Source organism: Misgurnus anguillicaudatus, chromosome 13, assembly GCF_027580225.2.
Source record: "Misgurnus anguillicaudatus chromosome 13, ASM2758022v2, whole genome shotgun sequence".
Taxonomy (NCBI): domain Eukaryota; kingdom Metazoa; phylum Chordata; class Actinopteri; order Cypriniformes; family Cobitidae; genus Misgurnus; species Misgurnus anguillicaudatus.
This window is the reverse complement of record NC_073349.2, coordinates 17,704,062-17,730,909: the sequence shown is the minus strand read 5'-3', so window position 1 is coordinate 17,730,909 and position 26,848 is coordinate 17,704,062. Positions and strand designations below refer to the sequence as shown.

Genomic DNA, 26,848 nt, shown 5'->3' with positions numbered 1-26,848 from the left:
CAATTGAATGGTGCTATCTGTGTACATAATGATCCCTGTGAGTAAAAGCTATGTTCATGTGTGATTGCATGGGCAGGGGATGTGAATTATGATGTGTGAGGAGGTTCTCCGGGTTGACATCCAAAGGATTTAGGTTTATGCCTTTTAAGCAGCTATAAAAATCAATACAGATGCTAATGGACAGCGAGGATCAGCGTAGGTGCAGCTGCGCCCCCTTGTGGACATGATTCAAAATGGTGAGCTGACTAATAGCCTGCCTCATGCCTCATATACTTTAAGCTGTTCTTGGATCATTTGCATGATGATTATAAACAACTTTACTGGCATAATAAAAACGCCCTACGCTGTCAAAGCATTAGTTTGCATATATAAGGGCCAAAACGCAATGCTGTTTGTTGGTAACTATTTATCAGTATCAAAGACAGAATCCCAGTCCTGTATGCAAATTAAGTATTGTCATATTAATTTTTTAGACTCACATCATATAAGAAAGAATGGTCAAGTGATTAGTGGTGTATTGGTAACATGGACAAATGATGCCTGAATTTAGTCCTATTTCCAAATGATCATTCAGTTGTTGGTGTAGTTGTCATCATAAATGGGTGATGATATCTCCTGGGTAGCTTTCTTTATGTAACAAAGGCCCAGATTTAATTTAGCATTTTAACATATATTTCAACTAAAAGGTGGGCATGTGATTTTTGGACCAGCATTGTCTTTTGATATATTACTCACATATGAAAGGTGCTGTCATATAGAATGCGTATTATATATGTTAATACAGAGAAGGTTTGTGTGAAATGGGTAAAGGGATCATCACATATTATGTTATTTCAGGAAGGTGTAAATGTGATGCATCAGCTCACACTCACACATGTTACAGTAACATCTCAATGGGGGAAACCTAACACATTTAACATAACTACGCTGCACCTTAATACAGCTACACAATATAAAAATTTAAATGAAAAAGAGAAAGCTATTAAAAATCTATGTTTATTATTATTAAGCATGTTTTAAAAATATTTTTATTATAAACATATTTATATATTAATATATAAATATTTTTAAAACATTTTATTTTTATTATTATGTATATATTTTTATTATATATATATATATATATCAAATATAAATCAATGTATATTATTATTAAGCATGTTTAATATATTATATTAAACATGCTTAATAATAATATACATTGATTTCAATAAATAAAATAAATATAAAGATATATATATATATATATATATATATATATATATATATATATATATATATATATATATATATATATATATATATATATATATATTAACCATGCTTAATAATAATATACATTGATTTAAATAAATAAAATAAATAAAAAGTATATAATAAAAAGTTAATAAAATATCTACCAAGAGTTCAATTATCACCAACATTTTGTTTAATAATTTAACTTTTAATAAACTTGAATTTAGCACTTGGTTTTGACATAGTTCAAGATAGTCTAAACTTCAGTGAAAGGTATGCAGAGGTGTGACCTGCGCTAAACTTTAATTCATCTCAATGGCAATCAAAACCATTCACAAATTTAGAGAAGTAATGCCTTTAATGGCCAGCAGATGGCGGTGTGTACTCTATATACGATTTCCACAGGTGAGACGTACAGTATGGCTGTAAGAAAAACGCTTGCTGACTTTCTCCACACCTGTCACATAGAGAAACAGCTAATCTAGCATTCTACATTTATTTCAACCACTTTATGAATGTAATAAAACTTTCTCCTTGACTACTTAATTGTGACTCAGTCTAATCAAATATAGCATTTCTATGTAGTGACTGTCCTTCACATGAACAGACAGGTCGAGGATGCCTGATCAGCTTATTCAATTACTCAACCTTATTTCGCAAAAAACCTGATGAATACCGTATGTGCATTATCTCATGCCTGAAGCATCACATAATACCCTGGGCTTGATTTAGAGGATTAAAATGATCAGAACTGTCGGAGCCAACATATATATCATTTTCAACACTACCATCACTCTCTCTTCTTTAAAATCAAAACAACAGTAATTATCAAGCCTGAACATTCAATAAAACAGACATTGTGGTTATACTCTTGCTGCAACAAGGCCCTGAAGGCCTTCAGAAGCAGCAGGCTGTTTGCATCATACACCATACCCAGCCTGACTTGGTTAAACACTGACAGACAGTGAGCTGGTAAACATTTTTTAGACGCCCAAGAAGTGCATGCTGGTCTAGTGGAAGACAGAAGACTCCGGATGAGTTATGGCCCACGGCCAGTTAGACAAGCCATGGCAACAACTGCTACAAAACTTCAATCTGATTTCCAGTCGGACGAAGCCCAAAGATGGTGAAAGGTGTGAGAGAGATAGTAAGAGGGAGAGAGGAGAGACACAAAGAAAAAAATAAGGTGATGAAATGAGTTTAGAGTTACGTTTGACTTGAACAGGAGCCTACAGTCATATCAAAGCTTGACCGAAATAAAATACACGACAATGGGTGAATGATACTAAAGAAAACATGAAGAATGAGGAATGTCAACTTGTCTTTACGTGAGTTTAAGAAACTTTAGTATTGAACAGGCCTAGGCAGAATCTGCTAAGGTGTTTACCCGGATCTGTATTGATTTTGGGATAGAAATCTGTGGTCTGTGAATTTAAACTTGTTGAGCGAAGCTGCGAGCTGACTACTGCACTATTAACTCTTTCCCCAACAGCGTTTTTTTTTATAGTTGCCAGCCATCACCAGCATTTTTTTATGATTTTCACAAACGTTTAATGCCTTCCAGAACATGTTTTCAACATGATCTCCCTATTTTTAAATCATTGTGGCTTGGGGTTGGGGATTTAAAACTATTCTCGCCTGGAGTTGGGCTTAGAGTTGGTTAGGTTGTCTAAAAATGTAACAGAAAGTGATTTTAACCCTAACCCCAAGCTACAATTGTACGAAAATAGGAAAACTATGAGAAAACAATATATAAAATGACACAAAAAAAAGGTTGTGCAACAGACATGAAAAACTAGTTATAGAAATTTGTGAGAGTGTCACGAAAAAAGACAGTAGTGCTCAAAGCACTTTCCATTAGATCAGTTTGTCTTTTCTAAATATATACCCATACAATATATCAAATGAAAGAACAGACCTGTTTCATCCTATCTTTATTTGTTCTCTTTATTTTACCTTTCAAATATGGGTAGGTGTCTTTAAAAATAAAAAATTTTGAGCGAAAAGCAAAGATAACTGCATTTTCGTAAAGGACTTTTGTTAGAGATCATATTCAGAACGATGATCAAAACATACACAGAGTTTTTACTGTTTTTAGATCAGTGTATGATTCAGTGTTTAATAAGTTGGGTAGGAGCGCCACCTAGTGGATAATAGTGAAATATGGATTGCCGTAAAATTTCGTCATTGGCAGGGAAAGAGTTAAGGGTTGCAAAAAGCTTCATCACATTAGCCAAAATATTTAAAGGAATAATTCAGAATAAAATTAAAATTCTGTCACTGTTTACTTACCCACGTGTGCTACTTCCTTCTGTCGAAATTTTAGAAAAAATTTAACTGCAATAAAATAGAGATTGGAGCTTTCGAGCTTTAAGCAAACTCAAAAGTATGACAGATGTTGCAGTTTGCAGAATGGTAAAGAAGTTAAGTTAGACACAACAATCCAGAAATGGCATTAGATAAAATAAACAGACGAATAAAGAAAAATCTTGATGATCAATCTTTCATGTAGATCTTTACATATAATATTAAACACCTTCCTTTTCAGTTATCATTTTCTATGATCATCATCTGTCAGCTTAGGGGATGGAAAATCTTGAAACTGTCAACAAAAAGTAATGTCTCATTTGACACAACTACTTCCATCTTTCTCTGCCACATATACTAGTTTCAGTATGACTGTTATGACTCTCGAAGTCATGCACATCATAAAATAATCACACAAAGAAAGCACATGTCTAAAACCCTCCACCCACTGTGAATCGAATAGCAAACAGCTAATTTGAATTTGCAATGTACCCTTTATGGGCTCTGTGGCATAGATAAAGGGCCTCTGGGGTCCCGCTTGGCCGTGTGCTGGGGCCTAGTGCTAACTTATGCCCAGAATATGAAAAATAAACTTGCACACATAAGTATAGATAGTAGCTTGACAGCTGATCCTTCTGAAAGTTGCAGAGTTAAAAAAGTGTGTTGGGGCGAGGGTACCTGGCAACCCACTTCGCAATTAAAGAATGCTTTAAAAATGGATATTAAAAGGTTTAGGAGATAATAAATATAAGTAGCACAATATACTGTATAAACAACAGCATGGCCTCCACCTTAGGTTTATTTGCTATAAGAGGCTGATAAACAAGGTGGGGTGCTAAAGATGTTCCCAAGGTCAAACACTGGGACTGAGGGGCATTAGGTTCACAAAAGAAAGAGAAAAGAACAAGTTAAAGTCAGACAGTAAGAAATTACAGTAATGATACTAAAGAAAAAGTAAGATGAGTCACTAAGGAAAGTGTTGGTGGGACGACAGTGAGCTATTATGGAGAGATGAAGCTGTACGCACTCTCATTGGCTCTCATCAAGTCATTTGCATAATGGAAGTTTGTTCAACATTTATGCATCGCAAAGCTGCTGTTGCTCACATGTTCTCAAATCGCTAATTCTCATTGAAAATGAATGACTTCCTGTCACTCAATTCGCTGTCAGTGAATACCGGACGTCCTTGACGAGGTCACGTGACATCGTTTCTGCATCAAGAACACACTCACGTTTGCATGTCCTTGGTTAGGAGGGTCAGAGAGATCAACCGCTCCAGTTTATGTGTAAGAAAGCCATGGAAGCCTCACAGTTAGATAGCACCAAAGCGGTGCTAAAACAAATACTTTTGGACTTCAAGCTTTATAACAGCATTAAAAATACTGTTATTAAACTAAAATTCCCTGTCTGTAAAGCTGACTTTCCAAAAATAATATTAAAATGGAAAATGAACTAAATCTGCATTTGCTGCAATGCATCAAGTCCAATGTAGACAGGGCGTAAAAATTGCCCTTGACCCAGCATGCCTTTATTTTACTAAACAGCATATAGCAAATCTACAGCCTGTATTTCTCACAGTGATATGCATTTCAGCCCACAAAGCTGCAAACAACAACAAAACTGCATCCTTAGACCTCATCCTTCACATCATCCTTCATGCGGATACAATTTTTAAAAAGTACATTACAACCGACAGACATCATGTTCTGCAGAGTCTCCCGCATGTTTCGTTTTATGCGATCTGGAGCCGAGCTGAATCAAAGTGAAAATAAGCATTAGTCATTGTGACAGACAGCAGTGAGCCACTAATGAATCTGAACGTTTAGCTGCCGGCTGTGCCGAAACCTCAGGCGCGGCCCACCGGGTTTACTCCTCACCACCCTATAATTGCGATCTTGCAGGTGCTGAGGTAACAAACTTATTACCGTCGCTCCGGCTGTGAGATAAAGAGCACACGGGAAAATGAATTTGCCATTGTTCTGCACATGACTGCACATGGAACGCATTTAATCTAACAGGTTCCCCCAATGATCCATTCACAAACATGCAATTTACCATCACATACATTTTTAATGCAGGTCCATAGAAAGCACTGAATGGCTGTTCTGTTATGAACGAGGGATGGAAATACATGGGGCATTAATACAAAGGGCAGAAAAATTCTCATTTGGATTCAACCATAGATAAGGTTTAGTGATCGACAAAAAATGCAGTTTTATAGGGAAAAAACATCAAATGTGAAAAGGTGCTCTGATAAACCAGAAGAAAGGAAAGCCATCTCCATCATGCGTCAAGCGGGGAAAATCTATGAAAGAAACAAGCGGTAAGGTTCTAGCGAGTTAAGGTAATGGGACAATAGTCATCGGATGCCCACTGCGCTTAGGAGAAGTGTTTATTGGATGGTGTTTATATGTGGCCCTGCCATGGTGACAAAAGAAATGGGGCAGGGTTTATTCACACCTCTGAGAAGCTGGATAATAAACAGCCTCATTGAACTTTGAGAGCTGCTGGGGTTCACACTGCAGCCCATTGAACCGGCAGCAGCCCACATACACCCATGGCAGACTAAATTGTACGATTTTCTAAAACTACCTAGAAAAACTTGTTACAAAGGGTTTTTACCATGGCTTAGCTCCCCGTGTTTCCTTCAAAATGACATTTAATCTTTAACAAAACATCAACAAACTTACTTGGGAAAATTAGCGCGAGAATGCAATTGCAAAAAGCACCTATGGGAGTGGTAATATCTGTGGGTTATTTACTAAAAAAGGCGCAAAATAAACAACACAGGCACAACAGCTGAAGACCAACACAATCTACTAGAAGCAGTGCAAATTCAGGGTAGCAAATAAGCAGAGATGATAAGGTGCGGGTGATCTACTAACGCCTGATGCGCTTGAGTTCAGCACCACAGACATCGCAGCCAAAAATTCAGGGTGTTAAATTCCAGCTAACGAAGCCATAGGGCACTGAAAAGAACTGAAGGACAAAAAAATGGTTTACAAGAAGTTTTGTATAGCCTGGTATTGTGTGACTTTTATTTCTTCCAGCAAATAAAAATAACATGGCTTGGCAAACATATATTTTTGAATAATATGTTCCTCTGGTATTCCAAATAAACTGTTACATGTTAACAAATCCTCTGCCCTGTACCACGTGCTCTCTGATCTATGCGATGCCATTGTATGCACAAAATCATTTAAGACTTTAAAGTTACAATAAGTTAAATAATTGCGCAAATACCAGTAATTTTACACGCGGAAACAATAAAAAAATCGCGTCGCATGAATCATTTAAATGTTCTCCTTCCATACATTTCGCGTCTGAAAGGAAAACTCCTAGAAATCTATATGCAATAAGGCCAGTCGCAAAATAACTAGACCACACCTTTTCAGCGATAATAATACATTGCACGTCTTTAATAAATCCCAAAAGTTGTTATTTAACGGCAAAATGATGTTAGTAAATCTAGCCCTTGATTTTTATGGTTTTATGAGTTTTGTTATGGAGAACAAAATATACATTGATTAGGATATTAGGGTCCTGATATAAAGCAGAAAGGTCTTGTGTCACTTTAAAGGGCTTGTATTGACTTTTACATTTTACATTTGGCAGATTTTTTTATCCCAAGCGACTTGCATTTCATTGCATTATTATCATGAGCTTTGCGTTGCTAATGCAATGCTTGCATTATTGAGCTACAGGGATGTACTTCAGTTAAAATTATTGTATTATGTGGAAAGAGGGAGCGATACAAAAAACATTAAATGACATAACTATATTGTAAAACAGTTAATTATACAGTTTAATGATCATTACACAAGAATATTTAACCCCAATTGACCAATAATAATTAAGGATTCCAAAAAGCCTTATGAAAACTCAAACTCTCATTCTTTACTTAACCTCTATTACCACTAAAACCCCATTCACACAGTACTTTGATCCCAGAACGTTTCCGTAAAATTGGCAGAGAGGCTTCTGTGTGAACACAAACACATCCGGTGAATGTTATGGGATCGCTCCCGTAGAGATGACCTAGTAACATTGCTGTAACATTTACAGAACACATCATGTGTGAACAAGAAGCAGAAACTATGGTGTGCCAGGTCGCACCCATCATTGCAACAAAAAAGTTATGGTTCAGCTATTTGACACAGAGAAACTCTTTGGTTATTTTTGAGCGCGATGCTAATGGTCTAATCAGATTCAATGAATTATGCTAAGCTATGCTAAAAGTGGTACCGCCAGACCCAGAGATCAGCTGAATGGATTCCAAAATGGTAAAACTCAATTGTTTAACTTTAGAGGAGCTGGAAAATAAGCCTATTTTCAAAAAAAAAATGGAGTGTCCCTTAAACATTCACAATTAAAAATGTCAGCAAACTGGACTGAAGCAGAGATCAGGGAGCTCCGTCACTATCCGCACTGAAGCTGAGATCATTCTCTTGTCATAAACAAAAATGAACGAAAAATGCATGGTTTTTCGAAAGAGAAATCACGGATAATTAGCAAACAACAGACGCTGTGGAAAAAACCTAACAAGTGCAGGACTTCAAATATGTCACGTGTCTTTACGGGATCTTTACGGTATGTGTGTGAATGCACGCACAGATTCTAGAAAATCATTGGCAGTGTGAATGATCCAAAAATCAAATGATCCCGGACTCATTTTCTGTGTATTTTCCGTAATCTCTGTGTGAAAAGGGCTTAGGTGAGGTACTGTAATGGCCAGGTATACCTTTTTTATATATAGAAATAAGTAAAATCATTTAAACAGTGTGATGCCGGGATAGAATGGTAAAATACGCGAAAATCCTCCCATGTCTTATGGGATGCATTCAGTAGTAATCACATCATGCAAACAAAATAGCAGCCAATAATAAGAATTCAGGCTGTTGTGTTAAACAGTAATTCTGTGGCTGAGGTGTATGTGTGTGTGTGTTTGTGTGTCTAGGTGCCGGGCGCCATCATCAGGGCTTCTCCCTGCAGGTGGTTGTTTTTGTGTTTGCATATCTGCTTCGAAAGGAAAACAGAAGTCACATCTCTGGAGTTAATGAGCTCTCCAGGCAACAGCTGCTGCCATGTGGGGCACGGCGCTCTGAGCCAGACACCCAAAACTAAACTTACAAATACACTCGCCACCTTATAACACTGGACAGGGTGCAGAGAAGAGGGAGGAGCATGGCATAAATTCAGAACCTCCCTAACTGTAGTGCCATGATGACCCCAGAGCTCACTCTACAAACCAACAAAACATGCAATGCGTGGTACCAACATATAAAGAGACGCTAGATCGTTTCCCAGAACATTTAGATGCACTGTGATTGATTATAGAATGATGTTTACAGCTCCATCCGAACATCCGAGCGCCTTTCTACATTAAAAAACAAAAACAACTTCATCATTTTCTTTTTGTTGTTTCACTCTTTCCTGCAGCATACTGTACCCAGGGATCAATGTTAAGGATTTTTTCTACTGGCTCGTTTGGACTAGTGGTTCTGTTTATAACTAAGGCGGGGGTTGGCACAGTGGCTTACTATGTGGTACTAACAGCAAGAAGCTCCCTGGATCGGATCGGGTTGCTTTTCTGTGTGGAGTTTGCATGTTCTTCCTGTGTCAGAGTGGGTTTACTACGGATACTCCGGTTTCCTCCCACAGTCCAAAAACATGGAGGTTAAGTGATTAGGTCAATGGATTAACTTGTATTAGATAGATTACCAGGTTCTCACCATGAATATAGCCATCGATGCTGAAATAACTTATGTGTAAGCGTTGTGCAATTCATGTCGATGACACGTAGAGGATTATATGTGTTCGCCGCACATAATAAAATTAAAGCAAACGATTACAGAATAAAATTGTCAACATTTTGTAAATGGACTAGAACAGTGGTTCCCAAACTTTTTTCACTTCAAGGACACCTAGTTGCCCACAACAATAGAACTTGAATTGACTAGACAGATATACACTCACCTAAAGGATTATTAGGAACACCAGTTCAATTTCTCATTAATGCAGTGGTGTAATGCTGTGGGGGATGTTTTCTGGGCACACTTTAGGCCCCTTAGTGCCAATTGGGCATCGTTTAAATGCCACGGCCTACCTGAGCATTGTTTCTGACCATGTCCATCCGTTTAAGACCACCATGTACCCATCCTCTGATGGCTACTTCCAGCAGGATAATGCACCATGTCACAAAGCTCAAATAATTTCAAATTGGTTTCTTAAACATAAAAATGAGTTCACTGTACTAAAATGGCCCCCACAGTCACCAGATCTCAACGCAATAGAGCATCTTTGGGATGTGGTGGAACAGGAGCTTCGTGCCCTGGATGTGCATCCCACAAATCTCCATCACCTGCAAGATGCTATCCTATCAATATGGGCCGACATTTCTAAAGAATGCTTTCAGCACCTTTTTGAATCAATGCCATGTAGAATTAAGGCAGTTCTGAAGGCGAAAGGGGGTCAAGCACAGTATTGGTATGGTGTTCCTAATAATCCTTTAGGTGAGTGTATATTCGCTACCAAAATGGCCAAAAAGATAAGAAACATATTGATTTTTGCTTGTTTTAGCTTATTTTGTCCAATTTTTTATAATTTTAAGTCATCTTAAGGCCTCCTTGGAAATCTGCTGAGGTCCCCCTGTGGGCCCCGACCCCTTGGTTGGGAACCACTGGATTAGAAAACATGTAATAAATGTCAGTGAAATAACTTTTACACTTCTAGACACATTCTCTGAACTGTGCTCAATTAATGTAGAATTGTCCAGGTCAGGTACCAAAATGTATAAAATTATGAAATTGCACCGCTGTTAGGTTTTTTTCATATTACTGTTGAAATCTACAATAATTACATTTATGAAAGTAAATGTAAAAAAAACACACCCACCCACATATTTAACGTGTAAACTCTTAAAAATGTTATAAGAAAAAGTGAGGACCCTATGGAGAAGCTTTATCTCTGATTGAATAACACTTAAGTCTATTCCCTTTTCAACATTCACTCCTTTTTTTCTCCTTTTATCCGTCTCTATTTCCTCTCATCGCGCTGACTTTCGGACATGGTACACACTCATTGATTCTTCCCATTCATCCTCCTGGGAGAAAAAAATCTCCCTTACCAGTTTACTAAAGCGGAGACTATTAGTGTGCAGGGTGAACAAGGAAGGGCCCTCCGTCTTTTAACCGCACTCCAGGGGTTTGCCCGCAGAATGTGTGCAGTGAGACCGCGTTGATCTTTCACACACTCATTACAGCCATTTTCAATTAGAGCCTGGCACAGCTATCAAGCCACTTTTTGGGGGGAAAAAGAGGGGGGGGGGGCTCATTCCTCACAAGCTTTTAGATTCCTCACAAGCCACCGACTCAAAGAGTCTCTCTATCCTGATTCTTTCCCTCAGCAAAAAAGCTTTGATAGGACAGTGGAGGATAAGGCCGGGTGCTTCATACGGGCCACAACAATGGTGGGTTGAAGAGTTGATTTGAAAGCATTATGGAATGCAGACAAAATCCAAACACATCCTCCCCACCAAAATAAGGAAGTTTATAAAGCAATCCCAGCGATTGAGCTTTAGATATGTTTCAGGCTCTGCAGAGCAGTAAGAGGGAATTTAAAGGAAAACAACGCCGTTTTTCAATATTTTACTATGTTCTTACCTCAACTTAGATGAATTAATTAATACATACCTATTTTTTTTCAATGCGTGCACTTCTTTGTACAGCGCTTTGTGAATGTGTTAGCATTTAGCCTAGCCCCATTCATTCCTATGGCTCCAAACTAAAGTTTTATTTTGTGCCACCATACTTGCTTGTGTAACTACTTATGTAACAGTCTTAAAATAGGGAAGACATGGAAGTGTTTGTTGGCTTATAAATTCATCCCTGTTTGGAGCCATACGAATGAATGGGGCTAGGCTAAATGCTAACACGTTTACGAGGTGCTGTACAAAGATTAAAAGTGCACGCATTGAAAAAAGATTAATTTGTTGAGGTAAGAACATAGTAAAATATTGAAAAACGGTGGTGCTTTCCTTTAAGTGTAAATCATCTAAGAGAGGCAGCGAAGAGACATTTGGATGTGCTTACCTGCAACAATCCTTTTATGATCTTCAGAAAGCAAAAGTAAGAAAAGACAAGAAAAACATTGGTTAGCATTGATTAGTGCTCATGCAGCAAGCATTTGTGAGAGGCATTGTGGAAAAGATGTGAGGGCAATGAGGTGGAGACATAACAAGCGTTTAAGACGGAGTGGTGATATCTGATGAAGCCTATCCATCATGTTCCTAACCCCCATACAACTAAAATAGACTTCCTGAAGTCTATAACCACACAAATATTTCATTTACCTCAATGGTTTCTATTAGGAACTTCCATGAAGTAAGGATCAAATGCAATATATTGGCAACATACTCAGTTTAATAAATAAAAAATTGAAAGGACCGCAAAATGAGTCTTAAAGGACAAGTTCGGTATTTTACACTTAAAGCCCTGTTTTCAGATTGTTTATGATGAAATAGAACGGTTTTGACTGAAATTTGGACATATGATGCTGGCCCGAGAATTTTCGGGTGTTTGTTCTATCAAATCCCACCTCTATAATGGCTGCATAGGTGCACTGGAACAATCCTTCCTAAAATGCATTAAACTTTCGTTTACAAAGACGTGAAACTCGCCGAGTGGTCATTGACTTGTATAATTTAAGATGTGCTGTGAGGTACGGTATTACTCCGCGCCGAGAGCGTTGTTTGTATGCTTGTAATTTGCAAAGGTGAATTATCGCCACCAACTGGGCTGGAGTGTCTATTATTCAAGCTCTCAATGGAAGAATATACGGGTGTGAGGCGTTTGGAAAAATAGGTCCACAAGTTTACAACGAATGCTAAAACACCTGTTGGAAACCATCTTTTGCAGCGATTTTTGTGTGAGCATATTAGTGAACACCCCTGACCACTCGGTGAGTTTCACGTCTTTGTAAATGAAAGTTTAATGCATTTTAGGAAGAATTGTTCCAGTGCACCTATACAGCCATTATAGAGGTGGTGAGGTGATACCACAGAAGCCGAAAATTCTCGTGCCAGCAGCATACAGTATGTCCAAATTTCAGTCAAATCTATTTCATCATAAGCAATCTGAAAACAGGGCTTTAAGTGTGAAATAACGAACTTGTCCTTTAAAAAATGATAGCAGCCGATCATACAGTAATTTATTAATATTTTTCTGAAATATATTTTTTGTAGACTTATTTTATAGTACTTTCAAGATTGTACCACTTTACTTCAAAAACACTTAACTTATACTATAAATGCATATAATAATATAAAAACATATATTTTCCATATAATAATTTGAAAGAGAAAATTTGCTTAATTTTTCAAAATAAGATGCACAATGTGTTTTTTTAAAGACAGACTGGCTTTGTTTAAAGTATTATTATACTTTAATTTGGAGTGAAATTTGACCTGGCCATTTCTTTTTAAGGATCACCCGCAAATCCATGGCTTTCGGGATCCAAGCTAATTTCGGCTACTTCCCGACAAAAGACCTCCTCATGTTCACACCAACTACAGCATGTTGCCCTTATGTGAATAATGCACCTCGTGGATAAACAAGCATGCACACACTCACACACACACACAGTCACCATATCAACCTCTATTTTAAAGCAGATTGTGAGTAAGTGATCCCGACTGCAAACCAGATCGCATCTATAAAGCATGAATGCGCAGCGAGGATGAATTTACCTAGGCAAAATAAAGCAGACAGCCGCTCCACCACAGGCTATTATTGTACTGCCAAAGTCAAGCCTTTAACAGCAGGTGTCGGCTCACTAAAGACCCTTCACTTAAACCTACACCTGTGATTGTCGCATTTACCTCACGTGTTTAAACTAAAGCTCACACAAAATTCCATTTCTGGTTTTCTGTCATATTGGAGTGCTAATATTGCAAACTATGTGTATAAATGCCAACATCACTATTATAATTAGTATTTCTGTGGCTCACTTGCTTGGCATTGTGTTAGCACAAAAAGGTAAAAATAAAGTACACATTAAAATGAGACAAGCTTCAGTCTTATGTGTGCTTGGATCCACTAAGCTAAAACCTCTTTCTCCATCCTTCACGCTGTCTCTCCTCTGGTCTCAGGTCACCGGGTTTGTTCATCATTTGTCATCCCAGCTGGAATCAGCAATGAAACAAATGGCCCATTATAAGTTTTGCACCTTAATGCACTCTGAGCTCATGTTTGTTAGTAGCAAATGAGAGATGTCTCTCTTTTCTTTCCAATTCATATGTCTATGACTCACCCGGCGCCCTGACTGTGATGTGTTGCATTCTGAGCTTAAATGATGGATGAGTAGAAGACAGTGACTCCTACATAGATTTCCATAAGCTGGCATCTATAAAGCACCTCTCATGAACATCATGCTGCGTATGCACAGTTTGATGGCTACGTGAAACACTTGTCACAGATGGCAGGCGCAGTGTGCAGAAAAAGTGCAGATCTGTGCGCTCCTAAATGAAGCTGAGCGTTTTGTTCACGCTGAGAAGTGGTTCTCAAAGAAACAGATGGACTGGCCTTCACTTTCACCTTCTGGATAAGAGAATGCTTGACCACTTTAGAGACACATATATATGCTATGCATACAACTTCATCTGGAGGGGTCATAAAATTAGGAAGGATGACAGGACACAACCAGTGTTGGGGGTAACGCATTACAAGTAACGTGCAGTACGTATGTAACAATATGACTTTTCTGAGGTAATGAGTAAAGTAATGCATTACTTTTTAAATGTACACATTAATATTTAAGTTACTTTTTAAAAAAAGTAATGCAAGTTACCTTTTTAGTTTAATTAATTTGATTAAAAAAAATTATGTACTGAATTAACATTATGCACTCTATGCGTAAATGCCTGTGTGGGAACAGTTTGAGTCAAAAACTTAGATCCAGAATGTAGCAAGAGCTCTACATTTTTGTGATGAAATATGCAATTTCTGAATGCAGAACTTTTCAGTCATTAAAAACACCTGCAAGGCCCGAAAGAAATCAAGCCCCAGCAAAGAAAAAGTAACGCAAAAGTAACTAAAAAGTAGTGCTGGGCAAAGATTAATCGCGATTAATCGCATAAAAAATAAAAGTGTTTTTTTGCATAATATATGTGCGTGTACTGTGTCTAATTATTATGTATATTTAACCACACACACATTCATATATTCATTTCAGAATTGTTTTATTTATATATAATTTTTTTTACATTTATATTTAATATAGATTATTTAAAAATATAAATAAATATATATAAACATGTAAATGTTTCTTAAATACATACATGAATGTGTGTGTATATATTTATACATAATAATTACACACAGCACACACTCATATATTATACCAATAATCACTTTTATTTTGTATGCGATTAATCGCGATTAATCTTTGCCCAGCACTACTAAAAAGTAATATAAGCATTACATTCCATGAAAAATAACTAAGTAACGCAATTAGTTACTTTTTTTGAGAGTAACTTAATATTGTAATGCATTACTTTTAAAAGTAACTTTCCCCAACGCTGGACAAGACACCATTTTCTTTAAAGTTTTTGCTGTTGTTTACATGATAACAGCATTTTGGGGACCATAAGCAGGTTTGGAAGTGTAACTCTCTGAAAGGGATCCATTATAATTTGTGATTCTTGATTCTTTACAAAGGCCTGGCATACATAATAACATTTTAGTCCTTTTTGAGGATCCCAATGAAGTGGGATAGCTTTGGCAACGTTGTGTGTACGTGAAACTTTTCAAAAAACACAAAGGAAAAACTTTTAATTTTATACTAGATCACTGTCATGTAAACGCGGCCTACAATTTACATAAAAATTCAAATAGCCCAATTCACAAAGGTCAATGACGTTTTCAGTTGTCCATCAACTGACAGAGAGACCCTCTATTGAAATTAGTATGCGAGAAAGCTTCTGGGCCTTGTGGGTTTGCTACATCACAGAAAAAGTGAGACTTTTAAGTCACTTGAGTCACAGAAAAGGATATTTGATCTTCAGTGCAGCACAAAAAAAGAAAACAAAGAGCTTATTGAATTTGCATGGGAGACATTTGTATCACTGCAGTGCAGTACAAACCTGGCTTCCCCGATCAGGACCCCGACACTGAGATCCAACAAGGACACAATACTACATCTTATTAAAACTTCTCAAACTACTTTATGTGCATATAACTTAAACCTCACAGAATGGACTTCTGTAGGAGTGGGAATCGTTGAACCCTCATGAATCCATTCTTAGGGTCCCGGTTAAATTCAGAATCAATTATTGACGTACTAATTAGCATATTTGTGAAGTCATTACATTGCATTTGCGCTTAAAGTCAGAGTATTGTTCTCTACTGTCACTAACTGAACAGAAAAAAGCCAGAGGAAGACTATCCTAAAATGTATTTTGTTTATCTTGCAGTTTAGAATTAGTCAAACGAGGCTAGATGTATTTGGTTTTTCTTTCTCTATGCTCATGTAAGCTCCACTGTAGGTGCTTGTGCGATATATGCTCTCTAAACTGTCTGTGTGCTCCACCGCTCCCGGAGTTGACCCCTGCTTTTGGTCAAGTCATTATTATTTTGTAAACTAACTTATATGTTGTGTTGCCAACCTTTCATTCTTATACCATTTCATTCATTTTTGTCGAGCACCCTACTAAGTGCTTTTGCCTGCTTTTTTGTAAACTAACGTACTTTTTTTGGACATTTTGTGAATCGATGCAAATCGCTAGAAGACTGAATCGCGATTCATGCGAATCAATTACCCCCTTCCCTACTTTTCTGCATAACAGTGGGTATTACTACACACAATAACTAGTGAATGACACTCAATGAGAGAAAACATGTGGCACACTTTCTTTAACTTCAGAAAGGACAGATGACTTTTCTCTGCAGATTAATTACCCTTTCTTTGACACTCTTTACTCTTAAAAGCTATTTGTGCTATCTATCCAGTTCAGAGCTCCTCGGTCTGCAGTTATCCTGACAGCACTTAACTCCTCAGCTAAAGGTCACAGGCACCATTTGCATTTGGGAGAGACTGTTCCACATTTATTGCCCTCTACTATTAGATTTCCTTTGGATTTAAGACTTTTTAGACTTTCATCCTTATGTAAATCAGCTCATTTTCTGGCTTGACATCACATAACCCGGCTAAGCAGAGCCATGAAGTCATGTGGCTTGGCTGTTCTCATACCTACAGTACAGACATTAATACAAATGTGTAATCCTGACTAAACAATCCTGTTACATCCTCTTAATAAACTGAGAATTTGCTGGTAGGTAATGCAGAAATATTGTTCATTTATCAACTTTATATACACTCACCTAAAGAATTATTAGGAACATCATACTAATACTGTGTTTGACCCCCTTTCGCCTTCAGAACTGCCTTAGTTCTACGTGGCATTGATTCAACAAGGTGCTAAAAGCATTCTTTAGAAATGTTGGCCCATATTGATATTATAGCATCTTGCAGTTGATGGAGATTTGTGGGATGCACATCCAGGGCACGAAGCTCCCATTCCACCACATCCCCAAGATGCTCTACTGTGTTGAGATCTGGTGACTGGGGGCCATTTTAGTACAGTGAACTCATTGTCATGTTCAACAAACCAATTTGAAAAGATTCAAGCTTTGTGACATGGTGCATTATCCTGCTGGAAGTAGCCATCTGAGGATGGGTACATGGTGGTCATAAAGGGATGGACATAGTCAGAAACAATGCTCAGGTAGGCCTTGGCATTTAAACGATGCCCAATTGGCACTAAGGGGGCTAAAGTGTGCCAAGAAAACATCCCATTACACCACCACCACCAGCCTGCACAATGGTAACAAGGCATGATGGATTCATGTTCCCATTCTGTTTACACCAAATTCTAACTCTACCATCTGTATGTCTTAACAGAAATCGAGACTCGTCATACCAGGCAACGTTTTTCCAGTCTTCAACTGTCCAATTTTGGTGAGCTTGTGCAAATTGTAGCCTCTATTTCCTATTTGTAGTGGAGATGAGTGGTACCCGATAGGGTCATCTTCTGTTGTAGCCCATCCGCCTCAAGGTTGTGCGTGTTGTGGCTTCACAAATGCTGTGCTGCATACCTCGGTTGTAACGAGTGGTTATTTCAGTCAAAGTTGCTTTTCTGTCAGCTTGAATCATTTGGCCCATTCTCCTTTGACCTCTAGCATCAACAAGGCATTTTCGCCCACAAGACTGCTGCATACTGGATGTTTTTACCTTTTCACACAATTCTTTGTAATCCCTAGAAATGGTTGTGCGTGAAAATCCCAGTAACTGAGCAGATTGTGAAATACTCAGACCAACCCTTCTGGCACCAACAACCATGCCACGCTTAAAATTGCTTAAATCACCTTTCTTTCCCATTCTGACATTCAGTTTGGAGTTCAGGAGATTGTCTTCACCAGGACCTAAATGCATTGAAGCAACTGCCATGTGATTGGTTGATTAGATAATTGCATTAATGAGAAATTAATTGTACAAATTCATAGAAATTAGTCAACTCATAAAATAATAACAAATTCCATTGAAAACAGGCTCAACAACACAAGGACATGGCAGATGTCCTTTCTACTGGATTTTAACAAACAAGTGTGCATTGAATCAAAACAAGAGACTCCCTGACATGCCTCTTTTCAATTTAATTTTCATCAAATTCAATTTCATCAAACATTCCCATACAATGCCTCTAAAAACCCATAGGAGAATTAGGAAAACTGGCATTGAATTTGAATGAAGACAAGCAGAATAGCAAAATCATCTCACGCCACTTCTCTATGCATTCCTCTACATTTCACATGGAAACCCACCAGAGATCGACTCTGAGGTCATTCATCATTTACACTGGGGTTTAATTGTATGACGTGGATAGAAAAGCAAAAGGATCTCTCTCACTCAGACAGGCGCATATTCTCACAATAGTGCAATTTCACGCTATGCAACTCATCACTTTAAGATTTTTCTTGTTTAATTTAGTTGCAGTCGCTAGATTAAATGCTCCATCAGGAAAAAAGCTTGTGCTTTAATCTGTTCAACTAACTGTTTTCTATCCTCATAAATCTGCCCATTTGGACACACATTATATATAACTATGTGACACAGTGCAGGCTAATTTAAGATCGGTGATCGATTTGGTAAATCTGCAACACAAATCCGATTTCCCAGAAACTATCAGTTGGCTCTAGCTTCATGCCAACGGATAAAGAAGGAATCAGGGTTGATTTATTTGAGTTGAAACAGATGGACTCCAACAGTGATCACGACAAGAGCTCTGAACATTATGCGCTGTCAAAAGAGTCCAAACCGCTAAGAAAAACAGCAGGGTTATTGACAAGCTGTCTATGGAGTGGATTCCTACAGGTCATCGTTTTGCCTGACTGATGAAGGGTAAACCACCACCCACTCTTTTTAGTTAGTGATTCAGCACAACCACTGCTGCAAGAGTTACTGCAGCTTCCACATTTACCAGGAACATCAGTCACTCCTATCCATTTAAAACAGTGGGAGACATGCTGTACAGTGCTCAAGCCTTGTCTCAAATGGCACATATATGGTTCACTTTTACATCACCAAAGTGTGGTATGAGATTATAACAGCTTTGATGTGGATTTGGAGAAGGGCAGTAAAGTTCAGAGAGCAAAGGGCATTCTGGGAAGACGGGGTCTCCCACAGGTTCTTCTCAAGAATCTCATTACACACTCGTATGCACTGACTAATCGAAAATCTTGAGAAAAAGTTACATGCTAAATCTCTCATTCATACCCTGCATTGAATAGCTTTCTATAGGGCATGTACCAGACACGATAATAAATAAAAAAAAACTCTTTAGCTGAATTATTCCGACCTAGACGATTCTTTAAATATCTTTCTATCCGTGTGATGTGAAGTTATGCAAGCGTTAAACCTTACAGAAGGTCTCTGCAATGACATGGCATTCTTTAAGCCCCCCTTCCCCACCCGCCGACAGGATTTGATTACGCTAATCATTTTTCATGCGCTGTGCTAACAAGGGTGAATCCACTCTCCATGCCTCCAACCAAATACAGTCATTTAATTTCTATAAACCCCTGCTATTACACGAAACTGCTTTTAATCTTCCCAATCAAATGGCACATAAATGTGTCTGCTCGAGTTTCCTAGCAGCCAAACCAAACCTTTAATTAGCCTAAATCAGCACAACCCCTCATAATACACATACACACACACACACACACACACACACACACACACAAAGCTATCCTTAAAGTATCCTATGATGTAGTTTCCTACTGTTTCCTACTACGATTTAGTAAATAACGTAAATGCTTTTCCTGTGTTGTTGACAAAATGTTATCAAAAAGATCTGTGTATACAAGTTTCTGCACAAAGTCATTATGTTTGCCTGTGCATCTGCCTGCGTACATACAGATTCTTCTACAGAATGATAAATACAAACAATCAAGACGGAAAACCAATGAGCAGTTTGATTTGGGTGGACGATAAGGTACGATTTTTACTACAAATGGCCCTGGACTATAAAGCCCAGATTATAGTCTGTTTACATATACGTGAATGTACATGCATGGCCGATTGCACAGCTTTGCAAAGTTTAGCTTATTTGACTCGTACGTGTACACAAACGTTCATACTACATTCTCCTGTAGGCGGATGCGTGACCAACGCAGGGTTTCAAAAATCCTGCAGTGCGCGTACAGTACATGGGCACACTACTGATAACGAAAATTGCATCACACGCACTGAACGCGGACCCTTGCATACACGTAAAAAATGGATGATACTTCGACCTTAAAATTGCAAAAATGTGTAAACTTTGTTGGAGAAGAGTTAACAGAGTGTTTTGAGCAGCACTAACACAGTCTTGTAGGCCACACATACAGTTTTAGGCAACCTCAAGTCCCACCAAAATATTTTTATAAGACAATATGGGGAAAACAAAACAAATTTTTTTCTCTTAAGCAGAGCACAGTTTTTGTTTTCCTTGTCATTGTGTGAATAAAGTATGAATGACTTAATTCAACAGTTATTGTTTTTTTGTGGCATTTAATACAACAGCAAACTGTCTTAAAGACCCACAAGTGGATCCTGACCCACAGGTTGAAAATGATGTAATTATGCAGACAGTGAACTTTCTTCCAAGAATAAAAGCTCACAAAGTCATTAAAAATAAAGATGCACTTTACCTTCCCAGATTGTATTATTCAGCGTAATGAGCCACTCAAAAATAACAAACCCTCTTCAATATCCAAAGCTAAAGTTGAAGACACATCAGATGAATCTCAGCTTCTCCTGATCTCATCCATAAGCATGAGGATCAGGTCTGGATGATTACACTGCTTTGCTATTATTCATCAGCTCTGATTAGAGCCAAAGGCCCGTTCTGCTTCTCTCTCATTTGCTTACAGATAATGCGTCCCTCAAAAGGTTGCAATCAATCTTTATCACTGTGTCATGTCTTGTAGTTCAGGGGAAATTAATGAAGTCTGCACTTTATTTATTTCCTTTTAGAGAAAACAGTGTAACAGGCTGTTTAGCTTAATGAGCAATTGAGTATGATGAGAGCATATAGTAGCACTTGTGATGTCGTTACGCAGTAGACCATTAGAGGCACTGCAGTACTGACACATTCAGGGTTGCCATGTCTCCATATTACAAGCAACTTTTTTCTATAAAGTGGCATGTAAGGCCAGATGTAGGCTGAGAGGTTTGGGCCTTAATATAGTCATATTTTGGGTTAAACTGATGTAATATTCCTATTATTTTTTGTTTACATAGTTCTGTTAAACAGCTTTCATTCTATATATGGCCAGTATATTAACCAATGTATTTTTTATGTAAAATCATCTAATTTTGAGCCATTTAAAAATCTTTACATTTACATTTAATTTATAGATTGTGTAATGCAAGTTGCTCATGTAAGCCTGCTTTGGTGAGGAAAGTCGCTATTCTGTCAGACAATGTTGCTTAGTTTTCTAGCAAGATCTGGCAACCCAGGTCACGTTTCACTGTTAGTGCTGCATAATACGTAGTGTACCGCAAAGCATGCAGTCTCATAGAGGTCACCTCCGAATCAATTGCTTTAAGTGTTCGCATTGGCAACAAGGAAGGAGATTAAATACAGACTTCAGTCACTGGCTGGAAGACAGAAAACCAATAAAGCAGAAAGACCGCAACCCTGCGTTCACTCTCTTGGGCTTCTGCACTGTCAGAGATTGTCACTTGGTATCTCCTCCTCTCCCTTAACATATCCCCTGAGTTTTATTTATATAATCCAATGCAAGACCCTTAACCTGCTGGCAGATCAGAGTGTCATTATAAGTAACGCAGTTTCAGCATTGCATTAACCTGATGAAAGCGGTGACTCGTGGCAGAGATCCCAGGATGCACTGCTGTGTCTGCGTCTCACCTTTGAGGTCATCACTGCCGCTTAGAAGTTCAAACGTAAGAGGTAATGATGCTTGAATGCTAAATTCAAAGGCTTTTTTGGAACATGTACAGCATACAGGAAGTTTCCTACTTTCCTCTTTGTGCCAGACTGTCTCGGTTTATTTGAATCGAGATCTGATTAAGTGTGTGATAGCCGGCCGTTTTTCAAGGCTGGAGGTTTTTTTGATAGAAGAGAGTTTTAAACTGTAATAGCACTAAAGTGCCATTTCACGTACCTTAGAGAAAGAGCACTAAGTGACTAATATGACCACTGAAATGTTAAATGAAGTATAAATTACTGAGTAATAATGAAGTACCCATAGAGAGCCGTGATGATCATGAGAAATGGCACTACTCTGTGATTGGACTAAAAGACTGTAGGGGAACTTTTGCTCTGCAATCCCACAGCACCATCATTCAAGCCCTTGACAACTCCAATACACTCACAGCTGTGAGAAACCGTTCAATTTTCTAGCTTACGAAGTAGAAAATTACATAAACTCCAACTCAACTGAACCTTAGTGACATCATTCGAACAGTAGTTGACAGATTGTTGTCTTTCTAAAATGACTATATTTTCACAAATATTTATATTTTTTATAAAATGCAACACTGAAGCCTTGGACAACAGCAAGCATTTTTGGCCCATGAGGCCTTGTCCTCATTTGACCATTCTAAAGAATCCATTGCTTGACAATACGAAATGTGTTTTTGTTCATCTATAAACCAGTTCTGCCACACACAGGGCTGTAAGTAAACAGCTTGGGAGTTATCAAATGCACCATAGTAGGAGACTGGCCTGTGGAACTGTTTCTCGTCATTTGTCTTCAAGAGGTAATCTCCGCAGTAACTCTATAACTCACACCTCCTTGGATGTCACTACTGAGAAATGTTTCATCCTTCTTGCGCAAATGCGATTCCTTTTATGGAAACAAACTCCTGCGGAAACAAACAAGCAGCACATCTGCATGAGGCTAGGATAACAAGTGTTCAACACAGACATTGAGCTTATCTGTCACAGATGAGATTAATTGGGACAACCTATGAAAGTGTTTTAAGTGCAATGGTCTCATAAAGCATCAAAAAACAACACTCAATGACATCATGAGCACACTTCTAGACACTTTTGATTCAGTCTGCCTGGAAAATGGCTAAACCTTTGAAAAGGTTTTAACAAAAGGTGTGTCCTCTTTAAATATTGTTTCTCTCCATCTCGCATCATCCAGGTTAAAGATACGTGGTTGGATATGTCCTAACTCCTTTCTGTAATCGCTGAGGTAAAACAATGAGATCCATTATTCCCGCACAGAATCCCGGTCCCCAAGCACAGCTAATTCAATTAACAGTGATGCCGAATCGGTGACTGGGATACAGAGGGAAAAGAGAATAGTTTGGAGAGAACAAGCATGGAAAGACAGAGAGGAAATGGGCACTCTCCCGCTGTGCATGCATGCTCAACTTGCCCCAGAATTTCGGGCTCGTCTCCAGTTTGCATTCGGTAAACTCACCCTCTGCAAACAATGGCCACTTATGTTTCCATAGGGACTGGAGCTTATGGGCAGGGGCTTGACTCTCTCTGCTCAGAGCAGTGCACAATCAACCAGAGAGGCTCATTAAAGTGCTGAAAAGCTCCATACAACACGGTGGCGGTGTGCAAATCAGCCACACATACTGACCTGACCGCATAAGATGATTTACATAGTGAGGCAACAAACACACTGCAAATGAAGGAAACTAGAGCACAGAACCAACCAACCATAAAAAAGAAACAGATATTTCCAATGTGGTGTATAGTGTGGTCCAAAAGTCACATAATACTCATGAAAATGCATTTTTTTCATGCAATTGCTTGATTATGAATGATTTGAAGTGATTTGGAGTATAAAATGTGCCCTGTTTTTGCTGTGCAATAGCTGCGTTTTTATTAAAGGACAAGTATGGTATTTTACACTTAAAGCCCTGTTTTCAGATTGTTTGTGATGAAATAGAACGGTTTTGACTGAAATTTGGACATATGATGCTGGCCCAAGAATTTTCAGGTGTTTGTTGTATCACCTCCCACCTCTACAATGGCTGCATAGGTGAACTGGAACAATCCTTCCTAAAATGCATTAAACAAATGCATTTTATTCGTTTACAAAGATGTGAAACTCACCGAGTGGTCAGGGGTGTTCACTGATATGCTTGCTCACACAAAAATCGCTGCAAAAGATGCTTTCCAACAGGTTTTATTGTAGTTTTTGTCCAACTCCATTGACTTGTATTAGATGTGCTGTGAGGTACGGGATTACTCTGCGCCGGGAACTTTGTTTCTATTCTTGCAATTGGCAAAGGTGGATTATCGCAACCAACTAGGCTGGAGTGTCTATTATTCAAGCTCTCTACGGAAGAATGTACGGGTGTGAGGCGTTTGGAAAAATAGGTCCACAAGTTTACAAGGAATGCTAAAGCACCTGTTGGAAAGAGTCTTTTGTGTGACCATATCAGTGAACACCCCCTGAACACTCGTGAGTTTCACGTCTTTGTAAACGAAAGTTAAAAGCATTTTAGGAAGGATTGTTCCAGTGCACCTATGCAGCCATTGTAGAGGTGGGGGGTAATACAACAAACACCCAAAAATTCTCGGGCCAGCGTCATGTGTCCAAATTTTAGTCAAAACAGTTCTATTTCATCATAAACAATCTGAAAACAGGGCTTTAAGTGTAAAATACCAAACTTGTCCTTTAACTGCGAATTGAAAATATGGCCAATGGAAACTCCAATATATAATAGTTTTTTATGCTTATATGAGGTGTTTTTTAGACAATTTGGAAAAGTATTTCACAAAACTGCAAAGTAAGCAATGCATTTTCAGGTCACCTGATGCAAGTAAGTCACATAATTATTATTTGAAGATACTAAAACCTCCCAAAACACCTCGAAACGTCAAGTAGCCTACAAGAGAGTTTCCTTCACAATATTTGGAAAACACTCCTACATCTCTTATTTAAAATAATGTACTACCTCAAAGAAACACCTATACGTTGCCGCTCCTGCGTGCGATGACGCGATACACATCTGGATCCGAACTTTACTTCCGGTTTCTTTTTTTTAATGGTCTGACTAGTTGCTAAAGTGATCTCTTGAACAAATGCCTCTTCGAAAATAACAAATGTTTTGGTTTCCTAGGTAATCTATGTGTTGTTTTTTGCTTGATATATAAATAAACTACGTTTAAAGAACTTTGTTGTTATTTATTCTTAGCGGAGTTTACCGGAAGTTACGCGTGGGCCACGACAGCCGCTTGTTTATGTTGTTACTGCTGAAACCGTCTATGAGGGGCTTTCCTTGGCATAAATGTTTAGATAATACTCTTACGTCTCCTTCAGTTGAAAATAATGCATAGTGCAATGAATGTGACATTAGTAAACCCACCAACATCAGTCGACGTGATGTTTGGAATGACTTATCACGAGAGGTGAGAAGTTTCAGTCGCATATCATCGGTTTATAGAAACTCCATCATTTAGTCTTTTGTCGAGAAAATTACGCTTAAGTTTTCCGATGGAAACGCAGGTTATGACAGTATGCACTCAAGTTGGCACTGAATCCAGAAAGTTTGCACAATTTCTGATGATCCATGTTACCAAAAGGCATTTTGTGTCATTCAATGAAAGCAAGGACATTTGGACTACTGTCAAAATGCATTGACAATGTTACAGTGTATCTGTAACTCAATTGAAAGAGAATTGCGTTTACAGCCCAAGGTCATGGATTTCCATGGACACACATACTAATAAAATGTATAGATTAATTCCACTGTGCGTCGCTTTGGACGAAAACAGCTGCGAAATGCATGAATGTATTTTGTAATGCATTTTACACAAATCTTACATCACAACAATGGCTTAAAACATATTTTGAATTTTAAGATTTTCAGTGTAGTCTCAGACTTTGCACTATAACCATAAGTGGAATATATGATAAATATTAATGTGCAACGGATGCTGCAAATCTGAATCAACTCGGAAAAGTTATATTGTCATTTATACCTGAGATGCCGTTCACAAAGCCGCATGAAAACTGATACCATCTCCTGTCTTTATAATGACAGCAGGAATTCAGGGAAACGTGGCAGACATCTGGTTTATGCAGTGCCCATTCTCACATAACATGCTAATAGATGGTGAGGGCTGGAAATGCATAGCTCAGAGCTGTGGATTCTTCATAGTGAAAAACGCACAGCTCGACAGAGAGGAATGCCGAGCAGGTTAACACAAGATCACGCTGGCACGTCTGCACAGGTTTCTCTTCCTCTATACATCCACTACCACACAAAGACAAGCACCTTCCTAACTGACATCTTGCCTTTGTGCAGCCCCTCTCGCATGGCTTTGAAGTAACTGTGACCACCTTTCGCTGACAAGATAAAGATAAAACTAAGTTAATGTTTCAAAAAGGGGAACATCTAAAAGCCGGAAGTCTTCAGGAATTCAAACAAGCGTTCCGGCTTTTGTAGATACCATGCAGGACAGCAAAATTGTGTATTCTCCGGATATAATTACCCCTTGCTGTGGAAAAATGGGCGGGACAATGGATCTTGTCGACTTTAACAAGAGGCGTCATTATGGGTGAATGGACGGAATGGACGAGTTCTGTCATCCGAAGCGCTCGTGTTACCTGCAGCAGACAAAAACACCCCCCAGCCCCCAGAGTCCCGAGACGAAACACCAGATTCACCCACACAATGGGACAGATGTGTGTCCTACACGTACCACAGCATGAACACTGTACTTGATATACACAAAAGGCACAAGCACACAGATTCAAGCGCACTA

At 38.4% G+C, this 26,848-nt stretch overlaps 1 protein-coding gene across 9 annotated transcripts in view; it reads right to left on the bottom strand.

Annotated features, from left to right (window-relative positions):
• agrn (agrin) overlaps window positions 1–26,848 on the bottom strand; it is a 329,502-nt gene that overhangs the window by 240,054 nt on the left and 62,600 nt on the right. For 7 of the 9 annotated variants that reach the window (XM_073875244.1, XM_073875252.1, XM_073875243.1 and 4 more), the window contains exon 3: window positions 11,634–11,654. The exons of the other annotated variants lie outside the window; for them this stretch is intronic. In XM_073875244.1, coding sequence (XP_073731345.1) covers window positions 11,634–11,654 — 21 coding nt within the window. The remainder of the gene's footprint in view (window positions 1–11,633; window positions 11,655–26,848) is intronic. 9 annotated transcript variants of the gene reach the window in all.